We start from the raw sequence: 12388 nt of genomic DNA, 5'->3' as shown, positions 1-12388 counted from the left end.
AAAACTATGGGTATCAACACATATTCAACACTATGGCACTCGTCATGAATAGATACACGACAATGGCAATATATTAATGACAAGATACACATGAACGACTTTTACATTGTTAACAGGGAAGGAGAATCCCATACATACAAGGTGTATTCAAAAAGTATTGGGAATTTTGTGGGCTGTATTAGCCCCAATTAGTGCAGTTTTTCATTGTTGTGTTGGGAAACGTGTATGAAACAGAGCTGTACACCGGTAGCCATATTAGATTTTTACTTAGTCATCAGCTGTCAAGAAGGTTACATGTGTTTGCCTACGAGTACGTCTCACCGATTTGGAGCAGAGGGAGCAGAGAATTTTGCTATAAATTGAAATAAAATGTAACAGAGTTTTAGAAATGTTGAATATTGCTTTTTGTGCATCTGCTATAAATGGATCAGTGATTTACGAGTGGTATAAGCGTTTCCAAGATTGCTGTGAAGACGTTGAAGATGATGCATTCTGGATACCACAGCACAACAACAACCAATGAAAACGTAGACCAAGTGAAAGAAATGATTATGAACAATCGACAAATCACAATCAGAGATCTAGTTGATGACGTTAGCATATCAACTGGCTCATGCCATGAAATCTTTTCAGGTGTTTTGGGTATAAACATGTGTCAGTAAAATTTGTGCAAAATGCAGCTGCTCACACTTCATTGCTTGATCGTGAATTTTTGGTGAAAAATGAACACTGTAATGATTCCCCAGCCTCCATATTTACTAGATATGACCTCATGTTATTTTTTTTACATTTCCAAAAATAAAGGAACCTTAAAGAGCCTTCATTCTACAAGCATAGACGAAATTAAAAGCGCATCACTGAATGAGCTAAGTTCTATCTCACAAACTGAGTTCCATAAATGTTTCAGGGATTGTAGGAAGTGCTGGAATAAGTGCATACAGCTAATGGGGACAACTTTGAAGGATATAACATTGATGTGGACAAATAAATAAAATCATTTCCAAAAAACGAATATTCCCAATACTTTTTTGACCTCATACTTCAACAGGGTGGGAGCAAACGCAAACATTGACACTGCAGTAACAAATATAAAATTTATCGGGCTCATCACATCACGGTAGGTATGCGACAGAAAACAATGCCAGTCACAAATGTTAATACATGAGACAAGCAACACAGAACAAGCAATTGATGTTTAATAACGCAACCTGGCAGAAATTGCAGGACTCTAGCGACGGGTAAGCTTCCCCAGATTGAAGGCAGCATTGATTATAAGAAACACAGACTGGCAGAGATTTTACAAGAGGCACAGGATAAAGCACTCCCAACATTAATCGATAAGAGCAAAAGGAAAATACTCTGTCTGAACAAACTCAGCAGAATCTAAATGGCATTCGAGAACCAAATACACGTACTACCAGAGGTCAGTAGTGAGATCGAGAGAGCGAGAGAGAGAGAGAGAGAGAGAGAGAGAGAGAGAGAGAGATACAAGTAGAACAGTTTGGGGGAGGCAAAACCCTGCTACTGCATACAAAAAGATAATACTGGAACAAGTATTTCCAAACACCATTAAACAACAACTTATGGGGAGTACCATATAAAATGACGACCTGGCAATTAGAAACACTGTGCTAGCCACACTTAGCTGGGATGATGGGATGGGAATGGAGAAATATAGTGGAATTTCTGCATTTCAAGCTCCTCCCGATGACAGCTACAACACAGATAAACCACATCAAGCCAATGTAAGAGCTCTAGTAGAAACAGAATTCAGAACAGAGACCGTTATCTGCCCCTTCAACACAGGAAGACCTGGCACTAGTGAAAACAAAATTAAAAGATAAAGAAGCATAAGGCCCAAATGACAATCACTCACACTAACTTAAACAACTAGCATCACAGACTATCCCATTTTTAACTGAGCTAATAAGTGAAGCTCTGTCAGGGTGTATACGCGGACAAGGAAAAAAAATTCCCAGACTTCTCGGTTAAAAATACACTTTCTCCCAGGTGGAAACATAGTTTTTCCTTGTTAATTGACAGAATATTTTCTCTCGGGACTATATAAGTTACCAATCCTTTGAATGGTTATGGTTTTAGACATGGGCGTAGAATTTCCCGGTGCTTTAGAAAACAAAACTTAAGGGAAAAAACACCTTTTGGAAAGATGTTTGATGTGCAGTAACATGTACGCTGCATATTTTCATATTACAAAAGTATAAATTTGAATTCCACCAAACACAGCATGTTACTTTCCGAAGCACTGAAATCGAGATTGCGATGCGTATTTGTAAGCCAGTCATAGCTCATGTCATGTGATCTCACCAGCTGATGACAGCGGATATTTGGTGCTTCGGACACGTGGTGTAGTCAACCAATAGCAACATCACTGTTAAGTAGCGCGAACAAACAAACAGGAAAAGTTAATGGTTTTTATATATATATATAGAGGGAAACATTCCACGTGTGAAAAATATATCTAAAAACAAAGATGATGTGACTTACCGAACGAAAGCGCTGGCAGGTCGATAGACACACAAACAAACACAAACACACACACACACACACACACACAAAATTCAAGCTTTCGCAACAAACTGTTGCCTCATCAGGAGAGAGGGAAGGAGAGGGAAAGACGAGAGGATGTGGGTTTTAAGGGAGAGGGTAAGGAGTCATTCCAATCCCGGGAGCGGAAAGACTTACCTTAGGGGGAAAAAAGGACGGGTCTTTAAATATGTGTGCTTGTGTCTGTATATGTGTGTGCGCGCGCGCGCGCAAGTGTATACCCGTCCTTTTTTCCCCTTAAGGTAAGTCTTTCCGCTCCCGGGATTGGAATGACTCCTTACCCTCTCCCTTAAAACCCACATCCTTTCGTCTTTCCCTCTCCATCCCTCTTTCCTGATGTTCCTGATGAGGCAACAGTTTGTTGTGAAAGCTTGAATTTTGTGTGTATTTTTGTGTGTCTGTCGACCTGCCAGCACTTTCATTTGGTAAGTCACATCATCTTTGTTTTTGGATATATTTTTCCTACGTGGAATTCCCCCCCCCCCCCCCCCCCCCCCTCTCTCTCTCTCTCTCTCTCTCTCTCTCTCTCTCTCTCTATCTATAAAGAAGCATAAGGCCCAAATGACAATCACTCACACTAACTTAAACAACTAGCATCACAGACTATCCCATTTTTAACTGAGCTAATAAGTGAAGCTCTGTCAGGGTGTATACGCGGACAAGGAAAAAAAATTCCCAGACACACACACACACATATATATATATATATATATATATATATATATATATATATATATATATATGTGTGTGTGGATGGATATGTGTGTGTGTGTGTGTGTGTGCGCGCGAGTGTATACCCGTCCTTTTTCCCCCTAAGGTAAGTCTTTCCGCTCCCGGGATTGGAATGACTCCTTACCCTCTCCCTTAAAACCCACATCCTTTCGTCTTTCCCTCTCCTTCCCTCTTTCCTGACGAAGCAACCGTTGGTTGCGAAAGCTAGAATTTTGTGTGTGTGTTTGTGTGTCTGTCGACCTGCCAGCACTTTCATATATATATATAACAGAGGGAAACATTCCACGTGGAAAAAATATATCTAAAAAGAAAGATGATGAGACTTACCAAACAAAAGCGCTGGCAGGTCAGGTGTTTGTTTGTGTGTCTATTGACCTGCCAGCGCTTTTGTTTGGTAAGTCTCATCATCTTTCTTTTTATATATATATATATATATATATATATATATATATATATATATATATAAAATTGAGGGAAACATTCCACGTAGGAAAAATATATCTAAAAACAAAGATGATGTGACTTACCAAATGAAAGTGCTGGCAGGTCGACAGACATATATCACAAGCTTGTGAGATGTCTGCTTGTGTCTGTATATGTGTGGATGGATATGTGTGTGTGCGTGCGCGCGAGTGTATACCCGTCCTTTTTTCCCCCTAAGGTAAGTCTTTCCGCTCCCGGGATTGGAATGACTCCTTACCCTCTCCCCTAAAACCCACATCCTTTTGTCTTTCCCTCTCCTTCCCTCTTTCCTGATGAGGCAACAGTTTGTTGCGAAAGCTTGAATTTTGTGTGTGTGTTTGTGTGTCTATCGACCTGCCATCATATATATGCTACAAGAAATTGCAAAGCTATCACATATAATATTGGTCTCTAAGGCCAATACGCTGCAAGAGAAGGTAAGCTTTCACATACAATGTTGGTCTTTTATGCATGTATTACATTTTAAGATATATCACACAAATGTGCCAGTAATTTTTTTAATAACAACATAAAAGTGTGATCTTCTTGGCTATAAATTCTTAGAAATGGCTCATCATCAAAGAGCTGATTTTTGAACGAGTCCCAGATTCCCAGTGAAGTAGGCGTCTACCTGATATTAAGCTTTTCAGTGTGGTTTTGGGATGTAAATTTCCTTGGGTACCAGTACTTTGTTATCTCATGTCTGGTTCTTTGTTTTGGCATAACGCCTTACATGCTAGAAGATGAAAATGTACACTTGAAATGCACCTAACAGCTGAAACTAGCCAATAGTTTGAAATTAAACCCTTGTTTCAAATATATTGACTGCCTCAGCAGAAAAGATTAATAAAAGAAAATTTTTCTTCAGCAAATCGATAAAAATAACTTCATTGTTCTGCATGGCAATTAATGCTTGACTGTTGGAAAGGTGGAAATAAAATAAAATCTGAAACTAATAACATATTTTAGCCTTCCATAATTATGTGACAGTATTTTAATTCAAACGATAGCTCCCAGCCAAGGAAATCAATTTTGTTTTCATATGACGTGAGTGCAGTCGACAAAGAGGAAACGACAAAATCACTAAATGTAAACACAGGTCACATGGAGACTACCCTCTTCCCTATAATAACTCAGACTGCTCTGTGCATCAGAACCGTACCTATGATATTTCCAAACCAGGGCAATAGTAGATAGTGGCGTCCCTCGAGTGTTTGAGATAGGACGTCAAAAATTTAAAAAAAATTGAATTTTCAAAAATATGTTCATTTTGTAGTGCACATCTTTCTGAAGAGTCTGATACATAAAACATACATGTCCGAGGTATTGTATGACATGTTATATTTGATGTTAAGTGTGACAAAGTGCAGCACCACACCTCTTTACGCAGCATTCTTCTATTGCACATCACTGTATTTCCGTCTGTGGAATTGAAACGTGTATATTTTGTACTGGATGCCATCAAACTATATTCAGGACAGTGGAAATTGAAATGTCCTATGGTGCCTCTCCTGCTTCCAGTTGGTCGGTTTGACATCCAGGCGCTACAGTACAGGACGTCCACAGTGTACAACACCACAAGAAGACCAATATCTCACCATCAGTGCCCGAAGACTACCATGGAGTACTTGCAGGTAGCCTTGCTCGGGACCTTACTGCAGCCACTGGAACAGCTTTCTCCAGACACACAGTCTACAGACGACTGAATAGACATGGTTTATTCACCCGGAGACCTGCAAGGTGCTGACCCCTGGTCACAGGAGAGCCCATAAAGCCTGATGTCAAGAACACAGTACACGGTCATTGGAACAGTGGTCCCATGTTATGTTCATAGACGAGTCCAGGTATAGTCTGAACAGTGATTCTTGCCGGGTGTTCATCTGGTGTGAACCAGGAACCAGATGCCAACCCCTTAAGGTCTTTGAAAGGGGCCTTTATGGAGGTTGTGGTTTGATCGTGTGAGGTGGGATTATGATTAGTGCATGTAAACCCCTGCATGTCTTTGACAGAGGAACTGTAACAGGTCAGGTGTATCGGGACGTCATTTTGCACCAGTATGTCCGCCTTTTTAGGGGTGCAGTGGGTCCCACCTTCCTCCTGATGGATGATAACACATGGCTCCACCGAGTTGCCATCGTGGAGGAGTTCCTTGAAACAGAAGATATCAGTGAATGGAGTGGCACCATCGAGCACATCTGGGATGCTCTCGGTTGACGTATCGCCGCACGTCTTTAAACCCTAGGACACTTCAGGAGCTCCGACAGGCACTGGTGCAAGAATGGGAGGCTATACCCCAGCAGCTGCTCGACTACCTGATCCAGAGTATGCCAACCTGTTACGCGGCCTGTGTAAGTGTGCATGGTGATCATATCCCATATTGATGTCGGGGTACATGCGCAGGAAACAGTGGCGTTTTGAAGCACATGTATTTCGGGACGGTTTTCTCAACTTATTACCAATACCGTGGACTTACAGATCTGTATCGTGTGTGTTCCCTATGTATCTATGCTATTAGCACCAGTTTTGTGCAGTGCCACGTTGTGTGGCACCACAATCTGCAACTATCCTTAATTTATGAGCATGAGTGTATTTCTAACAGGTCGCAGGAAAATACTGCGAATGGTGCTTTAAAAAGTATTAGTTTCAAAGTACATGCCCTTTTACGCAAGACGAATTATGTTACATGTGCGAATGCGTGATGAATTTCTTAAATCCCAGAGTGTTTGACTCTCATTTAAAACTTAACACATTGAGGACTAGCCACTTAGAAGAATTTTGAGCCCAGAAGACCAGACATTAATGTCATTATTTAAAATTTTGCTGGCACATTTGTAGGGTGTGTCTTAAAGTGCAACACACGCAAAAAATACCAACAGTATATGTGAAAGCTTAACTTTCCTAGCAGCTGCACTATGGTACATTAATTTAAACCATTAATTCTTCCTATTTGTGTGTTCACACTACTTGACAGTGATGTTGCTATTAGCCGACTATGTCACGTGGCCTATGCTCTGAATATCTGCTGTCATTGGCTGGCGAGATCATGTGACACCAGCTATGATTGGCTTACAAAAGCATATTTAAATCTCTGTTTCAATGCTTCAGAAACTAATGTGCTGTTTGAATCTATACTTTTGTAATATGAATACGAAAATAAGAAGCATATCGTAATATGAAAATATGCAGCGTAAATGTTGCTGCACATCACAGATCTTTCCAAAAGTTATTTATTTATTTATATTTTTTTTGCCGAGTTTTTTCATTCTCTAAGTTCTACACTGCTGTATAAAACCTTCACCATTCATTCAAAGGATTGATATTTTTACAGCTCCGAGGGACTTACTTATAACAGAAAAAGTGTGTTTTTCTCATTGATGAAATGTATTTTGATGTGTAGGAAACAAGGGTTTTTTTGACTGGGAAAAATCTGGGATTTTTTTTTCCTTGTCTGCCTATATACCCTGCAGCAACTCTATTCTAGTCTAATAGACTAGTGTAATAATAGCAGACTACACAGCTGAATGGCAGGTGATTAAACAAAATTATCTAGGGAATCACAATTGGGTGCCCACCAGGTTCAACCTGTGGCCTCATCTTTCGGAGTCTTTCCATCGAGCACCTCGTAACAGAGGTGGTTGGGTATACACACACTGGCGGTGTTGTTGCAAACATTGACCTGTTTGTTGCCGTGTCAGCCAACTCGACAAGAGAACTAAAAACCAAAGGCTGTGGCACTCTACACAGGGTGGGGAGGTGGTGCTTGAAAAACAATCTCTCTATAGCCCAGAACAAGCCAGCCTACATATTACTAAAAGGAGGACTACAGAGACTGGGTCATAAAACTGCACAAAGTAAATAGTCACAGAAAACATGGGGTCAGTGGAAGAGAGTGATTCCACCCGCCTGCTTTGACCTGTGTGTTATGTAAGGGTGTTGCGGTTTGCGACATCATTACAGCGCGGAGTTTATGAGTTGGATGTGTTTGTAGATGTCATCTTGTTGTGTCTGATGGTGCCTCCTGTTGGTGTGTATGTGCTGAGTGTAATGTGTTGTATTGGATTCATTTCAGTCTTGGTGTTGGATGCGTTAAGTCGTTGGCAGTGTTTGTAGTTTGGGACATAAGGTTTGGAAGTTTTTTCAGTGAGTTATAAGTTAATTTTTTGGTGTTTGGCGGTTTTATTAGGTGTTATTGATTTGCTGTTTGTTGTGTGGTAAGACATTTAATTTATTGTGTGGCTTCTGTTGTTAGGCATGGATATGATGATGAAATATAACAGTGCTATATTGCAGTCGAAGATGGGGGAGGACATGTTATCCATTATTAAATTCATCCAGTTATTTGGACCGATCGCTGAGTATTTGTCGTGAGAACATGAGGCTGACCAGAGGTCTGTTACCTCAGACCAGGGATGGGAACATGTGCCAGTGTTCATGTGTGTGTGTGTGTGTGTGTGTGTGTGTGTGTGTGTGTGTGTGACCAAGTTTGCAGTGCCAGAATTTGTTGGTGGTAAGTAATTGTTCTTTTGATTCAATTCTTCTAGAGTTGTGATGTTTTGTGTATTGAATGTGTTTTAATGTATGTAGGGATGTGTATTTTTAGATTATTGAGGTGTTGTGGTTTTGGATTTATTTTTTGTAGTTGTAGGTGTTGGTTTTTTTCGTATCAATAGTTGTGGTTGACCTCTATAGGTTAAGGAAAATGACAGATTCCAATTTTTGTAATTCTAGTTATAGGTATTGGTGTTTTGGTACCATCAGCTGTGATTGACCTATAGAGATGAAGGGAATTGTCCTATTCCAATTTTTGTAGTTTTAGTTGTAGGTGTTAGTGTTTTAGTATCGTCAGCTGTGGTTGACCTACATAGGTCACAGGAAGTGTCAGATTCCTTTAGATTTTTGTTGGTGTAAAGGAATGTCGTAAATCTATTTCTGTCATCTTGTGTTTTGGGATTGTGGTGTTTATTTTATTTTTTTAATTGTTATATTTAGACTGTCTCAAAAAAAAAGAAGAAGAAGAAAACACCACCAAATTTCCCGCATTTGTCCCATTAGTCTGACTGCAGTTTTGGAGGGAGATGTTATTGTCTTATTTATATGTATTTCCATGTTTGTTGCCGTGTGTATGTAGTGACACCATAGGCACCATATTGGAGACACGTAGAATAGCCATTTCCGCCATATTGATGACAGCATGGGTCAAAGCAGATGGGTGGAATCAGACACTTCTGTAATCCCAAAACATGTAACCAGATACTTACAGGTACAGGTTGACGATTTATGTTTAAAAATATTGTTTGCATCACCATATTCACTTACAGACTTCCACTACAAGCTGAACGAATGTGAATGAACCACAGGGTCTACTGAGAATCAATAATTTGTTTCATGGTGATCACATAGGCACACAATGAACAGAACTATTCTTAGGCAAGGTCAAAGAGGTGTTCTGCTGAGATCAGGGAAGTTTCAGTACCATATTTACTTTTATCTTTATTAATGTGCGATCACCAAGGTAACTAAATGAACCTTTATTTTTTCCTCATTAAAAGTTGTACGAAAGACATTTGTATTGTATTCCAGTATGTACTTATGGATCCAACAAATAAATGAAAACCTAAAACTTAGCATGCAGCTGTCATAATATTATGGCAGTTGCAGGAAATGGAAATGTGCAAGCAGACATAATATTACATTACACCAGTTGTAATATTACGTTACACCAGTTGTGATGATTTTCTGGGGAGTCAGATGTATATCTACAGCTTCCGCAAATGTCTGTAGGATCTACAGGCTATACAGTTTCTGCTAGATAGTAGAAGCGGTATCACTGAAAAAAATTCATCATTTTTGAAACCTTTGTTATGCTTCTTGTTTTGCAAGCTTTAACTGACATTCAAATGCTCTCTGTTTCCTGTGCTTCTGTTTTTGAGTTCAGAATGGGCAGTGAAGAATAGAAATGTCTATTTAGGGCACCATGGCGCAGTTATAAGGAGTTGTAGTCTACAGATGTTACTCTAGATGTCTCCTGATTTGGGAGCTGTTTGTCAGGTCAACATATGTACATAGTGTGCAGTGTAGATTTACATTCTCAGGGATTCCCGATTCCTCACCGGGACACACTGTTTGCTGCAGAGGTGCATCTGATGGTGATGTATTGAGTGAGGACCATGTGCCGATAGAAAGTTCATCATGCCTTGACTGGGTGTGCAAGGTGCTTTTTCAATGGCTCCCCGATGTTGAGTAAAAAGATGTTAAACTCTGTGGCCCCTAACACTGTTCACACACACACACACACACACACACACACACACACACACACACACACACACACACACACACACACACACAGTCACTCAACACTGTTTCAGTTGATACTAGCCTCTTAGTTCTTGCTCCATAGTTTCCTTATTTTGTCTGGTCTGACCATGTTCAGACAGTATATCACAGCTTGCTGAGGGGCTGTTACGTCAGTCCAGTATATTCAGAGCACCCGGCACAGTGCTTCCACCATGTCATAAAGGCTGAGCTTCATTTTACAGTTTTTCCTACAAATTCAGTTGGCTAAGACATGACACAATGTTCCACTTTCACACTGCTAATGCACACAAAAAATTTATGGAATGCAGGACTTAAAAATCATCCCCAGCCTCTAACTGAAGAGCATCACATTACCACACATGAATCCTATCACCACTGACTGTGTTCCTTGAGATGCTAATCATTCGGCACGACCCTCAGTGCACATATAGCTTCCCCAATCCAATGATATGGCAGGCACTATTCCTCATGCAGATTATTCCCAGAATTTTATTTAACACTTTGCCTCTACATATTCAACTCTCAACAGCTTTTCTGCAGGAAATATGCTTTTGGTGTTGTTATATACTTAATTGGTAACTGCTGATTTTCATAATTTTATATCGTTCTTGCCTTTCCTTTACGATACTCACAACAAAAAATGACAGAGAAAAATTAACTGCAGAATGATCTTAATTTTAAGACGGAAGAAAAGAGAGAAAGAAAAAGCCAACACTGTTGGATTTATCAATTTGGAATAATTTTTCAATGTACTGAGTACTGAAATAGGATGAACAGGCTAATGGCGTGTAAGTGTCCAACTAAGGTATCAGGATTAGATCTTTGTAACCTTTCATTGTTACCAAATATTAGGAGGGGAGGGGGGGGGAGGAAGTCAAATTTATAAAAATAATAAATGGAATAGCAAAACATACTCTTCTGTTTTCTTTACCTACCATTGTCACGGGCGGTTCAAATAGTTTGTCACCAGGAACATCCATCCATGTCATCTCTATAGCACCAGGACAACCTGGGGAACATGGAGTTAGTAGGTCATCTGCTATTACATTAGGATCAATAGGTGATGGACCTCGAACTCTTCGAAAATGTGTTGCAGTCTGGACCTTGCGAACTGGTTGCATGAGTGCATCTCGCACTACAATACTAATGTCTGCTCCAGAATATCTGAAAGAAACAAAATGAAAAAGTAATTAATATCTACAAAAAGGTAACATTTGTAGTGGCATATCTGCTGACATCCACATGCAATTACATCACAAATCATCTTTCCTTTATTTATTTAAATTGTGCAGCTTGTGCCAGACAACAAATCTAACAGTTTTTTGTTGGATCCCTATTAGGTACACGGATTTTTGAAGTCACTTATTGTTTCTTTCACCTCTAGCAATCATTTGTTAATGTGTAAAATGCAAAGTTGCACCATGGTTCTGAGTTCATGTTAAACTGTAGGTCTGCCTATAATTAGTTGGCTAAGTCAATTCAAAGGTCGAAGAAAAGCAAAGGCAAACCACCTCCAATAGGATCAAGCACAGTAAAGTGTTGTGGTTTTCAAACCAACCCTTTGCATTAGCAAGTACTTTCTAATGATGAAAGGTGACATTTGGATTCTCCTGCAATCCTGAAACATGCATAGTATTTGCCTGTTATTGTTTCAATATCTGTGACTGGTTTTCGAACGATGTGACTAACAATTCATTTCTATGGAAACTGGTAGAGCAGGTAACAAATCAGTACACAAAATCAATTTATTCTTTTTTAAATGGTCTAGATACTGATTAGAAATTATTTTTCCATTCACTTTTGGTCAGCATTCAACAAATTCAGCACCCATTTTACACAAAACTATCTCAATTTTCAGGGAAAATTTAAAATGCTCTTTTGTCTCACACTTACTGTGTTAACTATTTCATACACTTTTAATCATCAGTCACCTGAGTACTTCACAAATGCAGGGCCTGAGATGATATCCATGTGCATCACCTTCAAAGGAAATATGACAGACTTAAATAAAGCCATCCACTTCTTAACTGTTTAAAATTAATCCTTCATCTGCAGTGGATTGCCTTAGCAGTCTAAGCACACCATGCCCTCAGTGCCATTGCAGCAGTTCCAACTCCAAATTCTCCATGATGCAGTCAACTGCTGCACACAGAGGTCTGTGAGGATAAGAGAAATGCTATCTGCATGCACAAGTCACTAATCCACTTCTCTTATCTGCATATGTCAATATTAAAATTCTGTAAACCACTGTAACCTGTTAAGCACTCTAAAATGTGGGTCTGATGCCAGCTTACCATCAGGATTTCAGCTT

The 12388-nt window shown here is 39.6% G+C and overlaps 1 protein-coding gene across 3 annotated transcripts in view; it reads right to left on the bottom strand.

Annotated features, from left to right (window-relative positions):
- Window positions 1-12388, bottom strand: part of LOC126253342 (vacuolar protein sorting-associated protein 4) — a 171477-nt gene that overhangs the window by 27188 nt on the left and 131901 nt on the right. For all 3 annotated transcript variants that reach the window (XM_049954620.1, XM_049954613.1, XM_049954628.1), the window contains exon 8: window positions 11013-11241. In XM_049954620.1, coding sequence (XP_049810577.1) covers window positions 11013-11241 — 229 coding nt within the window. The remainder of the gene's footprint in view (window positions 1-11012; window positions 11242-12388) is intronic.

Source organism: Schistocerca nitens, chromosome 1, assembly GCF_023898315.1.
Source record: "Schistocerca nitens isolate TAMUIC-IGC-003100 chromosome 1, iqSchNite1.1, whole genome shotgun sequence".
Taxonomy (NCBI): domain Eukaryota; kingdom Metazoa; phylum Arthropoda; class Insecta; order Orthoptera; family Acrididae; genus Schistocerca; species Schistocerca nitens.
This window is presented reverse-complemented; position numbering and strand designations above follow the sequence as displayed.